This window comes from Leguminivora glycinivorella, chromosome 11 (assembly GCF_023078275.1).
Source record: "Leguminivora glycinivorella isolate SPB_JAAS2020 chromosome 11, LegGlyc_1.1, whole genome shotgun sequence".
Classification (NCBI taxonomy): domain Eukaryota; kingdom Metazoa; phylum Arthropoda; class Insecta; order Lepidoptera; family Tortricidae; genus Leguminivora; species Leguminivora glycinivorella.
Genome location: NC_062981.1, coordinates 2,138,583 through 2,156,810, shown reverse-complemented (window position 1 = coordinate 2,156,810; position 18,228 = coordinate 2,138,583). Strand labels below are relative to the sequence as shown.

The window sequence follows — 18,228 nt, the reverse complement described above, 5'->3', positions numbered from 1 at the left end:
GAATTTTCGTTAGAATTTTTGCAAAACTTGTACGTAAACAAGGGATATTACCTTATTCGCCATTGTACTTCAACAGTTATTAGAATTATTTGTATTTTTTAAATAAAAAATGTACTACTACTTGTTTTATTTTCGTTATCTATTTATAAAGCCTGACAAGATTTTATTTGACCCTGAAACAGTGTCGGTACAAACCGCTTTCATATGGCAATAATGTGCCGACGTCATATGTAATAGGGACAGCGTGTACTGGTTACCCGTTAATATTTATAGAAAATTAAAACATGGTTTTAGAGAATTAAAATTAAAAAGCAAGCTTTTAAACCCCACAACTTATTTCGCACAGCCTAAAATCCATGAATATTGCGCCTTAATCGAAATTGTCGAGGTTTATTTTCTTTTTGCGTGGGACCTTGTTCTGTACTGGTGGCAATTATGGAACGGCCTCCTTAATTCTATAAATATTTTTCACGGCAGAGCTACAGACGCCTTAAATAAGAACAAAACATATATTAGGCTAAACGCGAAACCAACTAATCAATATAGGAGAACCGCACTATAAACTGTCAGTACCGGACATGTCAACAAGCGATTTCAGAACATTGGTATCGAAATGCTGTGAAATCCTTCATCCTTTTTTGTTGTACGTAATTTATCACGTTCAGTATAATTATTTTCACTTTTATTATTATTATTTTGGGGAAAATTGCGATGAAACCGTTAGGAAATTTAAATTATTTACTTCTTGTTTACATCACTGACATTCGATAACTTTCGACGACGGGTGTCAAATACTAATCCTTGCCAGTAAAAGAAATTAGTTCAGCTAAAAATCCGCAACGCGGCGAGGGTCAAATAAAAACTTGTCAGGCTATAGAAACAAAACCAAGTACCCAATACGTGATACGTAAAGTTTTTGTAATGTTTCATGAAATTTAAAAATATAATTTTATAATGCCAGCTAAACCCCGATTGCATATTGCATTGTGAGCATTTTGGAGGCGGTTTAGACTCTTATATCTTGTGTCCATCTTTAACGATCGCGCACCTGCCGCGCGCCCTACACCTGACCTTGGGATGCACGGGTATATCATAACAATTTGTCTTAGGCAGCGTTCCCACTTATGCGTCGCGTGTCTCGGGGCGCGCAAAGGGCGTCCGCGCCACGCCACCTGAGTGTAATTCAAAAAGCGTCTCCTCAGTACATTTTGTATAGGAAGGACGTAAGGCGCGCCGCCAAGCGGCGCGGCGCGCGCCCCGCCGCCGCCACGCCACCTGGGGCACGTCTTACGTCTTTCCTATACAAAATGTACTGAGGAGACGTTTTTTGAATTACACTTAAGCGGCGTGGCGCGGACGCCCCTTGCGCGCCCCGAGACACGCGACGCATAAGTGGGAACGCTGCCTTAGGCCGATCGATAATTACTTGTAAATTCTTGTCAGGGTTGTTCACACGACAGCGACACTGCTATAGTACATTACATCAGAGGCCGGGAAAATGAGGATTTCCGGCCAAGTGGGTATATACGGATAGGGATACGAGGCCGGGAATCCGTTTTCACGCCGAGGCATGTATAGTGCTTTTCTCAAACATACAATGAAATAAAAAAAATGCTCTAAAGGACAATATTTTATAACAAAAAAGTTACTTTGCAGGCCTAGGCCTGAAAAATAATATGAAATCCCTTTACAGTCCTCTCGAGTTGTTGCGCCCAAAAAGCGATACTTCCCAGCCCATTTTAAGGAACGTAAAGACAATATTTCATTGCATGTTTGAGAATAGATTATTTGCTGAACTACTGAACCGTTTAAAAAATAAAGAAAAAATGAAATAACTAAGATCCCGGTGCAGTCAACTGGTACGTAGAAAAGGCGGCAAATAAAAAAAAACAGACGCGAGTGGATTGACCGCTCATACAAAATTTCTATTCCTATTCTACTATATTTATCTGGATGCTTTGAGTAGGTATAGAGCGATTTTTCAAGGACTAAGTATATTACAAGATTCATAAGCATACATCGGGGTTTTGGGAGCGGGAATGAATTTGTGTATTTATAACTCTGTTTATAGTAAATTAAATTACTGAAATATAGATTAAACTATGTATCTGGCTCCAAATGTACCTAGAAATGTTATAGTAATGTCTGTTGTTCGTCGTTTTCACCCTTTTTGGGCTAGTGTAAATCATTCCCGCTCCCAAAACCCCGATGTATGTTCATAAGCATGTATTTTGTAACTCAGTGAACATCTCATTTCGTCATGTTACGGTGTTTTCAAATTAAATCCATAAAATAAGTATTTATACAAGGGAAGAACTGTTACAGAAGTATAACCGGTTTAAGTACAGATCACAAATTATCCAATCCATTCATTGGGCAAACGGTTCGTTGTGTCTGCATTGCAACGTGCGTGCGCGCATAAATGCTGTCGACTGTCGCCCTCGGCAATAATTTCTAATTGAACGTTCCGGCGCATCCGACGATGACACCTGCTCTTTTTGAATCCGACTGAACTGATGCACGTTACACAGGTATAGAAAAAACTAAAAAAACACGCTTTAATAGCAATCGAACTAAAAAGTGGAAAATATTTTTTAAGAGAACAAGGGAACAAATCAAATTATTTTTTGGCGGGCGTGTGGTCTAGTGGTAAATACGTTAGCCGCGTAAGCTGAAGACCCGGGTTCGATTCCCGGCTCGGCCACCTATTTCAATTTATAATTTTTTAAGAGAGTTTGTGTTCTTAATTTTATTTTATAATAGGTACTAATTTACCGGCGAAATTCTAAATTGCGAGATAAAAGTTTCGTAGGGAAAAAAATGTAACTTTCCATGTCATAAATTTAAATTTCCTGTATTTCTTGTGAAACTTTCATGGTTTTTTTAAAACTTTCAGTAACTTGCACATCGTCAGTTTATAATGACTCATTGCATTTCGCCAAGTAACGTTGTCTTTTCCTTAAGTTACCTTTTGGATTATATAAAAAATGACAAACTGTTTTAGAAATGTTTCGTTTCGGCAATTATTTTTTGTTCATTCCGACGCATCATCGCGAGCGCGACTATCGTTTTAACATCAACACCTGTCCTTTTGAGAACCTTGCAAGATGCGCTTAGTTGACATAACACTATCGCTATCGTGACCTCTACGCATCTTTTTTACTCACGGTACGGAGAAGTTTATGTATAATATTCACATTCGATATGATAGAACTCGAGGATTACATCAACGTAAAAAAAAGCATCACTAGAGATGTGCCAAACCGAAAATATCGCAAACCGGGCTGAACGGTTTGATTTTCTACGTAAACCGGTTTCAACCCGGTTTGACCAAACCGAGTTGCTACGACGGTCCTTAGCGTATTAATGTAGCGGTTAGGTTTGGCCCGTGTGAAGCGATTCGTCAAAATTGAATACGAATCAAGTCGGTCGGGTTGAGTCGAGTCAAGTTATGCCCGAAACACATGATATAAACGTGTTTTTTTATTTATTTAAAATTAAAGTTGTGTTTGAACGAGCTAAACTGAAACTAAATTAATGCAAATAAATATATTTCATTTCATCAAAATATTCGTAACGGAGACAGAATTCACAGAATATCGGTAAGGGCGGCAACGGCAGAATAGCGGGAGCATTTAATTACAGTTGTAAACTGTTATATTTCCCCATTTATTATTAGGAAAAACAGCACCATCTGTTATAATTGATTTGAAACCAAAGCGAGCACGGTCGGTCGGACCGGGAGTGTGTTTCAGATTCTGGCCGTGGCGCCACTTCCGCGCGAAAGTACAACTATCCTGCTTGCACTCGCTGGCTTGCAGTTCCGATACCGATATTGCCGGTTTCGTTATCAACATTTTCGAGTTGAGTCATGTGGGAGGGGGACCGATCGGTACGTTCGTTCGGCTGCGTTCCGTCTGCTCGTTGGAACCGGTTTGGTGAACTGTCAAACCGAGTCGGGCCGAGTTGAGCCTAACTCGGTTTGAACCGGGTTGGCAAACCGGGTTGACACATCTCTAAGCATCACCATCAACAAACGTCAAAAAAATATCAAGTAATTAACTACAGCGTCAGAAACCATTCTAGCCTTAAGTTCGCCTTTTGTACAATGTTTAAATAAATAAATGTGGAACAACTTCAGGGACCGGAAAATATCGTTGCATACTTATTAACTCCTTCAAAGGTGACGTAACGGCTATTGCCTTCCTAAATCCATTTATATGATAATAGCGTTGAAGTTTGAGCGTAACTTACCTTTGAGATCAACATACGAATTAGTTCAATTTATAAATAATCGGCCCGGAAGGTTGTTTACAGTTTATATTAGAATCAAATGTGTGCTTCCGTGTCCCTCTTGTACAGTTGTCATATTGCAACGATTGACATATTGCACTTATATTGCAGTCATATTGCTCTCGCACATCTTGACAATATAGGTGCATGTTCCGATATTTATGAGGGCATTGGTAGCTCCGATGTGTTTGATGGCGACTGTAATGTTAGTACATGCCACCTGTCCCAGTACACAAAATCTTCCTCAAGAATATAATCTCATAATGAACGTCTCATTTGTATGAAAACACTACATTACTAAGGACACTCCGCCCCGCACTATGTTTCTATTCGTCGGTGCATATCAATTTTATCATACTGTTTTAAAAAGGTAAGTACTTTTTAGGGTTCCGTAGTCAACCCTTATAGTTTCGCCATGTCTGTCTGTCCGTCCGTCCGTCCGTCCGTCCGCGGATAATCTCAGTAACCGTTAGCACTAGAAAGCTGAAATTTGGTTCCAATATGTATATCAATCCCGCCGACAAAGTGCAAAAATAAAAAGTGGAAAAAATGTTTTATTAGGGTACCCCCCCTACACGTAAAGTGGGGAGTGATTTTTTTTTTCATTGCAATCCTAACGTGTGATATATTGTTGGATAGGTATTTAAAAATGAATAAGGGTTTACTAAAATCGTTTTTTGATAATATTAATATTTTCGGAAATAATCACTCCTAAAGGAAAAAACCGGCCAAGAGCGTGTCGGGCCACGCTCAGTGTAGGGTTCCGTAGTTTTCCGTATTTTTCTCAAAAACTACTGAACGTATCAAGTTCAAAACAATTTTCCTAGAAAGTCTTTATAAAGTTCTACTTTTGTGATTTTTTTCATATTTTTTAAACATATGGTTCAAAAGTTAGAGGGGGAGGGACGCACTTTTTTTTCCTTTAGGAGCGATTATTTCCGAAAATATTAATATTATCAAAAAACGATCTTAGTAAACCCTTATTCATTTTTAAATACCTATCCAACAATATATCACACGTTGGGGTTGGAATAAAAAAAAAATTCAGCCCCCGCTTTACATGTAGGGGGGGGTACCCCAATAAAACATTTTTTTCCATTTTTTATTTTTGCACTTTGTTGGCGTGATTGATATACATATTGGTACCAAATTTCAGCTGTCTAGTGCTAACGGTTACTGAGATTATCCGCGGACGGACGGACGGACGGACGGGCGGACGGGCGGACGGGCGGACGGACGGACGGACGGACGGACAGACAGACATGGCAAAACTATAAGGGTTCCTAGTTGACTACGGAACCCTAAAAAAAAGTGGGTGTCCCCCTCTAACTTTTGAACAATCTGTTAATATGAAAAAAATCACAAAAGTAGAACTTTATAAAGACTTTCTGGGAAAATTGTTTTCAACTTGATAGGTTTTGTAGTTTTTGAGAAAAATACGGAAACCTACGGAACCCTACACTGAGCGTGGCCCGACACGCTCTTGACCGGTTTTTAGGAGGTTTTTAATTATACAAATGCCACCGTCACGGTGGAATCTAAACAATACTTCTGCTGTCCATCTATCGATCGACCCACCTGCCTTACCGCCCCAAGCTTGACCTTGAGATGCACCGCAATGCCATAATATGCACTCTGACATTATAACAAGCGATGAAAATTTAATTCGTGCCAGAATTTATCGACCGTGTAATATTCGTACCTACCTAATTTTACGTAATATAAAGGTATGGTGAGCAGTTTACCAAACTTAATTTTTGTCAGTGGCATATTCGATCCATATCATGTCTAGAGAGTCTAACATTTGACACACCTTAAAGATCAAACATATAGGTCTGAATCATTAATTGTTTAAAATAAATTAAGTAATGATATAATTGGTTGAACAGACAGGGACATCTGACCCAAAATTCACAGACGCGTCGATCTAATACATAACATATATTATGCGCTAAGACAGTAGTTTAAATCGATTAATACTCATCTCTTTCTAACCAACACATTTAGAAAGAGGCATCACATTTACATATTTATTTAGATTATTTTAAGCATTGGAAGGGCGTTTTTATCCCGTTTGTTCCCGTGGGACCGTCGAAAAACTTATCCCACGCAAACCAACAAGCGGCAAGCGATTACATTGTAAACAGACATACCGCGAACTTTTAGGACGTCAGTGCTTGAAACGAGGGTTTAGTAAAAAACTTTGTAGACTGGACTCTTTGGTCGTCACTTAAAATAACCCTGCTAAATGTTTGAAAAGCCTGTAATTATCCTGTATCACTTGCGTTGCAAACAATTGCGTAAGCTGTGGACGCTCCGTAATTTTATAACATAATACTACCCTATATATACATCAGATTGTCTTGATATAATTTCAAAACATTGTGCAAGAGATAGAATGGGAAAAGTTTGTAGCTAAATATAGCCTGAGTGACTCATCGAAAACAAAACACCCTTTTCATTACTCACGTTTTTGTAGGTACCTGTGATTCGGACGACAATTTGTTTAAGTGGTTTGTTTTACTTGCGATTGTATTGTTAAGATCCAAAAGCGTGTGTAGTGACCAAACTGACCAAAACGATTATGGTTCGATTTATGTGGCTACCTGTACCCAGTTAATTAAATTTGGCGCCAACAATTTAACAATTGTTTGAATTTTGTTTTTACACAAAAGTTTCGTCGCGTTTTCTTTTCAAGATTTAATCGGAAAGCCGTTTAAAAAATTGCGCGCGATTTATGTTTTGTTTCGACAGTGTTTTATTTTTATTATGCTAAGTTTCAGACCATAGTCTAGCATTAAAAGTAGGAACAATAACCGATTAGGGAAAACGAAATGATTTTATAAAACTCTGTTGACAAAGTTTTAACGATGCTCTAAGAGCGTTCTTAAGCGACTATTGTTTTAACATTTGGCAAGGCGAAAGGAAGCAACGTCCCTCTCTCTTGGCAATGGCATGGCCTAATTAAAATTATGGAGAACTCCAATACTCCAAGCCTCCTAGTAGAAGCAAATTCCCTATAAAACTAAGTCAACCTTAAAAGTGGTCTGGTGTGGTCCAGCCAGAACCAGAGTTGCAACCTGTTGCGAACGTAACCTTTTATTTGTATAGAACTTACTTATTCCATTGCAATACCTAAACGCCGTAAGATTTATAAAGAGCCAATAGGAGCGTACCACCTACGATGTACCGCGGCCAATGAGAGCACCTAACTTAACCAACCTTTTTAACTGCTCAAATATTGCAATTGTCTCTTTCATCATCTTCGCTACCATAACCACCACTTCCATACTTAGCCGTTTAGTCAAGTCACCCATTGTAAATCAGTACCTATTTGAAATAAATAGTCTACTTCATATTGAAGTTTCAATCCTGGAACCCCTGTGTCTATTGACCATTCGGTCACCAATAAAGAGAACCCAGCATTTAAAAACCACTGAAGGCTTTTAAAAGGTCCTACAACACCTTAAAGTAGCTGGAGCGGTGTGGTCGAGAAGGCATGTGGAGTGTACTAAAGACTTGCACTGCTGGCAGCTGATGAGCGTGTCAAGGTCGCCATGCTGTTATCTTCGTGCCTAGACTTATAAAGATGTAGAATATTCTGTTAAACCTACCTTTAAAGTAGTTTGAGTGGTGTGGTCTAGAAGGTTGAGGCACGTGGGGTGCGCGTACGACTTGCACTGCTGGCAGCTGATGAGAATTTCAGGGTCGCCGTGCTGTTATCTTCGTGCCTAAACTTATAAAGATCTAGAATATGTTAAATCTACTTTTAAAGTAGTTTGAGTGGTGTGGTCTAGAAGGTTGAGGCACGTGGGGTGCGCGTACGACTTGCACTGCTGGCAGCTGATGAGCATGTCAGGGTCGCCTTCGTGCCTAGACTTATAAAGATCTAGAATATTCTGTTAAACCTACCTTTAAAGTAGTTTGAGTGGTGTGGTCTAGAAGGTTGAGGCACGTGGGGTGCGCGTACGACTTGCACTGCTGGCAGCTGATGAGCGGCTCGGGGTCGCCGCTACTGTTGCGAGACTCCGTGCCCAGACACTCGGCGCAAATGGGCAAGCCTTCGGGGCTCTGGAAGTAAGGGCAAGGGTCAGGTATACATCTCAAGGGACAGTATCTCGCCACGACATAAAACTCACATCTTATTTTAATTGTACCACCAGTTGCAGTGTGTTTGCTAATTTCATGAGGTGTTTTCTAAGTTTGAGTTACAAATTATTGAGGAAAACATAAAGTATTTCTATTTCTTAAAAAAATAAAAATTATTCTTTTTTCAAAAGGAGAATTTTAAGTTTGACAAAAGATATATGAGAGGCATGAGAGCAAACAAACAACAAGGGAATGCTACCAGCATCTTTGGCACAATGTTGTCTTTCTTAAATGTATATATTTGAATTAAGATTTGTTTTTATTTTGTTTCAAGTAGTTACTTGTCCATCAGAAAGAAATAATTTGCTCCAGTCAGGGGCTAGTCTTATTATGGGAGATCAAGCCAGAACCTTTTGTCTCTGAGGGACACATTCTCACATCCTAAACGATTATCATCAGGCTTAGAAAAATCAATTAATAATTTACTAAAATACATATTAAATAAGAATAGTCATTGAATGATGCAATTATTATTTGTAAATGCAATGTAACATTAGCAATAAGGTTTTTTTCAATAAATTATTCTTATTCTATTCTATTCTATTATTAGGTCTAGAAACTAGTGAAATAAATAAAATAACAGTGTACAGAAGTTTGCAAATGTGAAATTTCCTACAAAAAGGCACCACTTTCTCAGTACTTTGTAAGATTGAGATCTTCATCATTATTTTATTTATAACTAGTGCTGTTGGATATATCTTTCCTCACAAAATATTTGTTTGACTGATTGTCACCTTCTATTCCTAGGATCTGAGTCATCATTGTTTTGCCAGTACCAGACATCATAGTTTGTTTTGTTAAAATACTAAGGAAATTTTTACATACTGCAGCTTATTTTTGTGCTGGCTGAGCTCAACTAAAAAATCAAAACAAAGTTCAACATAGTACCTACCAGTGGCGGAGCGTCGATACAACTCGATTCGCAACGGGTTCCCTAAAATTCTGTAGTATCTGTAGAAGTCCATACAAAACAGATTTCAAAAACCCCTCCGGCTTTACCAACGAAAATTTTCACGCCCCGCCACTGGTACCTACCTACTTATTTCACACTAATAAATGCCACCACCAAAATCAATTAAATCTTCAGCTTTATAAAATGCAAAGATATACTTTTTAATTTATTTATCACTAATCATTTAGCAGTTTAAGCCTATTGAAATTGAGTCAGCGGGTATAAGATTAATTGTCCATATCTAATCTGACCATTATGCAACACAACCTTGATCAAATGGCGGCCGTTGACCCCGCCATTGAATGTTAGTGAGCAAAAACCCAATTGGTTTGTAGTTGTACAAAGCTTTTGACTGGAAAGAATTGTAAATCTTAATGTTCTGTGACAATGTTAATAAAAATGTGGCTTTCCAGTACAGAAGGGCCCTTGAGTCACATTGCAGATAAGGCAGTTTTCACATGCATCTATAAAATATTAATTTTTATATGTAACCTTGTGCTTGCAGTTGCCACAGGACATAGACCACTGTTATGTATGGAGTATATAGTTCAAACTAAAAAGATGCATAGGTAGGAGATTAAGCATGTACCCACATTAGAGATATACTGTAGTTATAGCTATTATCTACATAGTAAGGCGGCGGAATTGAAAAAAGTCGTCTAGTTTTGAAGTTGATGTGACTGGAGAGTATACTGCTGACAAGTGGTATCGTTGTGATCGGTACACTTTACTGAGTACGAAATAATGACTTGTCGCATTCTCAGACTGTGGGGGGGTTAACTATGACGTCACAAAGATCGCGGTCCCGGGTTTCAATTTTTTGCCAATTTGTCTAGAACCCCTTATCCAATTTTGAAAAATGAGGTGTCGATTGAAAGCGTATAACATGCTGATTAAGATTTCTTATAAGTGAAAAGTATAGTTTTGTTAGTTATTTTTTAATTAACAATAATGCAAAAAATACTTTTTTTTACTCTCTTTTTTATTTTTGTGACTCAAAAAGGCAATGAAAACGGCCACTTAGCTAAAAAATATGTTATATAAATCATTTAGCTACATTATTAAGCTATCTGTTGCTTTTAAAATTTCTACGATCGGATAATAAATAAGCAAACTACAAGAACATACCTGTCGGCAGGGAGTACCGCTTGACACGCGTTCCCATACATTCGGCGTCTACCAAATTACACCTCGCGCAAAATTCGTTTCAAGCAGATATACCTCTAATCTTATTCATCGTAACCTATCAATATTGGTATCATTTGAAAGTACAATTAAAGTCCTTTAAGAAACAATATCAACCATTTTCTTAAAATCAATAATCGCCAGTCTACGGTGGTTACAAAGAAAAAAGCGGGGATGCAATTTGACGGGTTCTCTAGGTTTGATACCCTAGACGAGTTTAAAAGGGGAGGTAAAGGTTACATATGGGTTGTTCTCTGGCCTGAAAGCTACACAGAGGCCCAGGGGAGGAAAAACTAGGGTTTAAGTTTAGTTTTAAGTTATTTTTTCTTTTATTTGTTGATTTTATTGTGTTTAATTTTTTTTAATTTTATCAAGAATACACGCTGGTTTTTTTTTGTGAAAATACCCTTTTTTATGAGAAATGAGATGAATTTCATGGCATTTTTCGATAGAGACTAAAATTAACTTTCAAATAAGGCCACATAGTCATACTTTTACTTATATAATACGTAGGGTGTTCAACAAGTCTTGACGTGTCTGCAAACGCTAAGCGTACAGCGACAGTTCATGTGTTCGTCATTAAGTGTCGTCAATTACAGGAATAAACACATTTATTTCAGCTCCCTAGAATTAATATTATAGTCCAAAGTAAAATTAGAAAAAATAGAGAACATGTCGTTGAGCAAACGAGACTATCGTGTTATTATTTACTATAACTTCAAGCGCGGTTTATCTAAGCAAGAATGTTTTGACGAGATGTGTTTTGTTTTTGGTCCAGAAGCCCCATCTGTGAGGACTGTGGAACGATGGTACTTACAGTTCAAACGTGGGGATTTTGAGCTAGACGACGACCCGCGACCGGGAAGACCCGCAGAAATTCAAGTGCTAGAAAACATAGCTCGTGTGGAAAAAGCTATTAGAGAAGATCGCCGAATCACATATCGTCAGTTAGAAGAACTCTTAAATATTCCTGTATCCTCTTTGCACAACATTGTGACGAATCATTTAAGTGTAAAAAAACTTTGTACCCTGTGGGTACCCCACACCTTAAGTGAGCACCAAAAACTACATCGCGTACAATGGGCGCAAACTATGGTGAAACAATTTGACAATGGCCAATCCAAGAGTGTCAGTTCAATTATCACGGGTGACGAAACCTGGATTTATTATTACGACGTGCCAACTAAATCGCAAAGCAAAATATGGGTCTTCGAAGACGAAGAGCAACCAACACAAGTGCGGAAATCGAAGTCGGTGAAAAAAATAATGATGACTGTTTTTTTTAACAAGCAAGGATTAGTAAAATCAGTGATGCTTAGTGGACAGAAGACAGTTACAAGTCAATGGTATACTGAGATTTGTCTGCCTCAATTATTCGAAGAACTGAGAAATCGACGACCGAAGTCGGGACTCGCCTCGTGGTTTCTACACCACGACAATGCACCAGCTCATAGAGCTGGCGCTACTTCGCAATTTCTGAGGGCATCTGGCATTAAAGTACTGGAGCACCCTGCCTACAGTCCTGATCTTGCACCCTGTGACTTTGGGTTATTTCCATACGTGAAGACCCGCATGAAAGTGTCGCGCCGAGCGCGATGTAAATTGGTAAGTGGTATTGAATAGGTTACTACTTTGTCATGTGGCAACACGGACAGCTCGAATGACAGCTCCAATGGCGGGACGGAAGCACATTGGCGCCATTGGAAGAAAAGCAAGGTACGTGCACGTGGCGTGAGACGGCGCGGGGTGTATGAAATGAGGAGTACATGTAGCGCCTCCACGCCGTTACAGGAGCCTGCCCTGGTGAGTGTTTACACACATATTTATACTTGTATAATCGACAATACTAGCTACATGGGAGTGGAACAAAGGGTTAGCCAACGGCCTTTGGTTAACGTAGTTTCACTAAGTCGTAGTCCAATCCTGAGGTGTCTACCTAGACAAATAATACAAGGACATTGGACTGGGGAGCGTAGGGCTCCCCGGAGTGTGTACCGGAAGCACACAGGCAAAGCATGTAGTACGGTCGGTTATGAGTTGGAGTAAGGGTCGGGTCTAGTGGGGGCAGGCTTATGGAGGACCCCGTGGGGGCAGCGCCCCCACGTCCAGGTGGTGTGTAGGACACCAGAGTACTATATGTTCAGCTAGTACTTAGTCTGGAGGCGAACCGATCGTACAGGGAGAGTCACTCTGGATAGGCCAGTAGACTTGACTCTCATTAACAGACGTGCGATGCCAACTCTGGAGTAAATATACATATAACAGTGTGGTCGAAAGCGACCCCTTCTCCTACTCTCATGTAGCATGGCGTTATATGTATTACTGATATGATGAACCCTTGTTGCCCACGCGGATCCATACCCAAGTCGGATTCAGGCATGTGTGTTACACAACGTCGGGTATAAAGGGGGCGACAACAAATGGTGAAGATGATCTGGGATTTGTGATGACGGGAAGCCAAATCAGTTTTGGCTATTCCATCTGTAGATCATTTTAAAACAGGTCCTTGTTGCCAAGATAGTCAAATTAATTTTTGAATTGGTTGAGCTCAAGGTACTTGGGTGACGTATTTTATTTCGAAAATATGTCCTATATTAATCATTGCTTATTTCACAGCTTGCGACGAGATCAATAAATAAATGGAAAAGGAGCAAGTTGTTTTAATTTAATAGCATGTTTATTTTAACCTATTTCATTTAGACGGTAAAAGGGTGCACCCTAGGCTAAGCTAGATTAAGTGTAGAATATAATAATTATTATGTAATTATTTTAACGAAACTTAATTATAAATTATTTTTTGTTATGTTGGCCATGTTGTATTTTATACAGTTGTTGCAGGATGATTGTTTACGTGTGGTTTACTTACTTACTGTGATTACTTATCTGTGATCTCAAGAGTACGTTCGGATTCGATCATTTATTTGCACTGGCAAATAAACCAACCAGGAAAATTATTTATTTTTTAAGACAAACAACGATAAATAATTCTTGTTAAGCAAATAATACACATCAATTGTAACAATGCGTATTTATTTAGCGCGTCGATTGGATTTACTATTTTGTGACAGTCAAGGAGTCTTGCGAACGCGATCAGGAATCGGAACGCACCATTGCACTGCTCTGCTCTGTGGCGAGTATCATCGAAGTTGAAAGGAAAAAATCAGAACTTTCGCGGTATTCAAAGTTGCAAATGCAAAGTGAAGTGAGTTTAGCGAGAAGAAAGTGTCTTATTTAGTGTATTAAGAGATATCTCAACGCCCTGAGATTTAAGATTCCAGTTTGGCAAAGGGAATTATTCTCAAAGCGAGTTGCAGCAACATTTCAGGTACGGGTAAACATGTAAGGTGCTTGGTTCAGCCGCCATGACGCACCCGGCGACCAAGTTTGGCTTTATTTTCTGCAAATACGAGTTTTAAGTGTGATGAAGTAATTATGGTATTCTATGTACATTGCAGCTGCACCAAAGTAGGGAATATACCCGGCCAAATTGGAAATACTTAGTTCACGATTCGTGGGCATTCTCGGTCCGCCGCCCGAGACAAGGGAGTAAAAAGTTTACTCGTACAACAAAACGACTGACCGGGTGAGTTTGTTGCCGATGATCTATGTATTTTATCGAAAACATTTGACATAAAAACATCAAAGGATTGCGTCGAAGAAAGCAAATGGATGTACGGCAGTGCCTCCGCCAAGAAGTATAACTACCTACTTTTAAAATTTTATTGAAAATATAAACTTGATATAGACTAATAATTATTTATAAATGAAACTGTAGTGTAGTGCAATTAGCCAATTGTTTTAATTATTTTCAGCCGTCACCATGGCAAGCTTATACAGCCGAGTAAAGTTGCGCCATGAGCGACTAACAAAAGTTACTGCGGACTCCGAAGCCCTCTTGCAACAACTTCAGGCTAATGGAGCCGTTAGTGAAGACCAGTTCACAGGACTCCATATAAAATTACGACAGTGCTTGGACAGCTTCGAAAGAGAGATCTTTCAGTACCTAAGGGTTGTACCGGAGGCGGACATAGTTGGCATGACCGAGGACCAGCTCAAGGCCGAAGACATATTGACAGACCTAGAAACGGCATGCCAACTCAACAAAAGGCGAAATGAGTCAGTCAACAAGTCGAAGTTGCCAGAACTGAGCCTGCCTTCCTTCTCCGGTGACCACTTAAAGTGGTGCGAATTTTGGGACCGATTTGTTGCTAACGTGGATCAGAGAAATTTACAGGAATCTGAAAAGCTTATGTACCTCCTGAGCTGCCTGAAAGATTCAGCGTTAGAGACCGTATCCGGATTAGCTGCAACCAACGCAAACTATTCTGTTGCCGTTGAAACCCTAAAGAAACGGTACGGCTCGACACACACCCTCATTGATGCTCATTATTCAGCCCTTAACAGCCTCCGGAAGGCAGATTCTACTAGCGCGAGTTGCCGGAGCGTGCTGGATAATATAGAGCACAACATCCGTGTGTTAGAAAAGCTCGGAGAGCCGATTGGAGGGAACCATCTGAGATCCCTGGTATTATCAAAGTTTCCAGAGAAGGTCATCCACGAACATCATCTGATAGGAGGAGGTACTGATTTGTCAGCCATACGAAGTAGCTTAGACAGGATTATAACAGCTATGGAGAAATCCGCCTCTTCTGTGGGTGACACTGAGTTCATTGCCGTACCAGGTACTACGACTGAAGCACTGCAAGTCCGTACTGAAGTCAGACCATCAAGTAGCCGTAAACGAAAACATCCAGGAAACACTGGTGCACAACCTCCGAAGAAGGCACTAAGATCATGCTTGTTCTGCCAGGGGAAAGGACATGCAAGCAGGGACTGCCGTAAATACACCACAGTAGAAGCCAGGCAAAAACAAGTGAAGGGAAGGTGCTTGCACTGCCTCCGACGCAATCATGCAGCATCATCCTGCAAACGCAAGATTGCTTGCTTCCGCTGTAAAGGAGATCACCTGATCTTATTCTGTCCCAACCCAGCTCCCGTTGACCGCAGTGGCAACCCTTCAAAACCCGCTAACTAGGAAGGCCATCAGAGGAAGAGTCTTTTTGGATAGTGGAAGCCAACGTAGTTATATTACCCGAGCGACTGCAAAAAGGTTAAACCTGCCAACCAATGAAAAGGATCTTCTGCTCATTTTCACCTTTGGAGCCTCTGAACCTCAGCAGACGTCATCCCCTTCAACTACAGTCAGCATACAGACAAAACGTGATATCACCAAACAGTTTACTGTGAATGTAGTACCCAGGATAACAGACAGAGTACCAGTGACATCATTTGAGTATCCTGGTGTTGACATTGTTGCTGATGATGGTACGGTTGGAGAGGGGGTTGATGTACTCATCGGGAACGACTACTTTGGCGCGATCCTCACAGGAAGAAAAATACAGGTTTCAGAAGATTTTTGGTTATTGGATACTGATTTTGGGTGGGTGCCTTCAGGAAAACTTACTATCGAAGAGAAAAGCGAAGCCCTCTCGGTAGTCACATATTGTCAATGTCATACCCCTAACTGCCCGTATTTCAATGAGCCAGACTTGCCCCTAAGAAACATAGATGTCAGATTCTTGTGGTCGTTAGAGAACCTAGGGATTACGGACTCACCTAAAGCTACGAGGCAAGAAGAAGCAGTCCGTCACTTCAATGAGACTGTCCAATATCAAGAAGGCCGGTACTTAGTCAAGTGGCCCTGGATCGAATACCCACCAGATCTGCCATCAAACTTTGGTTTGGCCTTGGGTCGATTGAAAAGTATCCTGAAAAGGCTGGACTTGCCATTGGTCAATGAGTATGATTCTATACTGAAAGGACAACTTGACCTAGGGATCATTGAGGTTGTAGCGAGAGGACCAGACCTGGACAGAGACCACCCAGTCCACTACCTCGCTCATCATATGGTCAAACAAGATGGCAAGGGTAGAATAGTGTATGACGCTAGTGCCAAAGTTACTGGACAGAAAAGCCTAAATGAGTGCCTTTACAGTGGACCTTCTATGTTGGAAGACCTTACTGCATTACTACTGAAGTTCCGAACAAAGAGGTATGGCATACTGGCTGATGTTGAGAAGGCGTTCCTACAAGTGGCACTTCAAGAGGATGATCGTGATGTTACAAGGTTCCTCTGGTTAAAGGACACAACCAAGGAAGCTACCGAAGATAACCTGCTATATCTGAGGTTCTGCAGGGTACCCTTTGGAGTCGTCGCGAGTCCGTTTTTGCTGACAGCCACAATCCGTCACTACATAAGCACGACAAATAAGGCTTTGCTGGAAAAGGTTGCTGACAAATGCTATGTAGACAATCTAGTGACGGGAGCTGATGACCTGCAGGAGGCTAAGCAGATCTATGAGCAAACTAGAACAACGTTTGAACAACTGTCTATGAATATGAGAGACTGGATCTCAAATAACCGGAGTTTCATGGACATGATACCAGAACATCATAGATCGGTGAAACATGGGCAGGTCAAAGTGCTTGGACTAATGTGGAATGTCAAAGAAGACACACTGAAACTCAATGTAACTGAAGACCATTTCAGCACAGATCCTCTGATAAACACAAAGAGGAAAGTTCTTCGGGCTCTAGCACGTGTGTATGACCCATGCGGTTTTGTATGCCCGCTCATGTTGTCAATGAAGCTGATCTTCCAGAATATCTGTGAAAGGAAATGTAAATGGGACACAGAACTGCCTACAGAGCTGACACAATCAGTGGAGAATGTCATGGAAAGCTTGAAGTCTATAGTGGTTACAGAGATACCTAGGTATGTGGGGACAGATGTCTCGAGGAATGGACTTAAGTACCACCTACACTGCTTCACAGATGCTTCCAAGGACGCGTATGCTGCGGTCATCTACCTCAGAGTGGTTGGCGATGGACAAGGGAAATCAGTCTCCTTTTGATGGCTAAATCACACGTGTCACAGACCAAAGACAAGGATGAGTTGAAGATTCCCAAATTGGAATTACTAGGATTTCTGATTGGAAGTAGACTCCTGAAATATGTAAGGAACCATCTTGATCTTGACATTGAGAAAGAATATTTGTGGTCAGACAGTTTGGTCGTACTCAGCTGGATGAGGTCGAATAAATTGCTTCCACCCTTTGTTGCTAACAGAGTGAATGAAATAAAGCGTGACCACCCCAACACAGAGATGTTCTACGTCCACACAAAGCAAAACCCTGCTGACATTGCGACACGACCCGAACTGTTTGAAGAGAAAAGACAACTTTGGTTTAACGGACCAGAGTTTCTTGTCAAAGAAGAATCCTGCTGGCCCCAGAATAGACTCTATGAGTCACATCAAAACCTTCTTTCCGTTGGGGAGGTCCTGGGTGACTACCCAGGTGAACCGACACAGGAAGTATCCACTGGTGATAACATTGACCAACGTGAAGCCCTGGAGCAAGAAAGTCCCAGTGATCCCGACGAACCTATGGAGACTCAGGATTTGAACACACACATAGAGAATGGTGAATATCCTACTGATGGAACCATGGAACTTGACAATCCTGAGAATCAGAGTGAAGAGGGTATCCAGCAGCAGACCACTGTTAACAAAAGAGTGTCTGAGATAAAAGATCTACAAAAACGTCACTTTCAAGAAGAACTAAATGGTAAAAGAACACATTTAGCAC

At 40.4% G+C, this 18,228-nt stretch overlaps 1 protein-coding gene across 5 annotated transcripts in view; it reads right to left on the bottom strand.

The window, feature by feature from the left end:
- LOC125231450 (histone acetyltransferase KAT6B) overlaps window positions 1-18,228 on the bottom strand; it is a 47,262-nt gene that overhangs the window by 21,096 nt on the left and 7,938 nt on the right. For all 5 annotated transcript variants that reach the window (XM_048136910.1, XM_048136911.1, XM_048136908.1 and 2 more), the window contains exon 2: window positions 8,206-8,364. In XM_048136910.1, coding sequence (XP_047992867.1) covers window positions 8,206-8,364 — 159 coding nt within the window. The remainder of the gene's footprint in view (window positions 1-8,205; window positions 8,365-18,228) is intronic.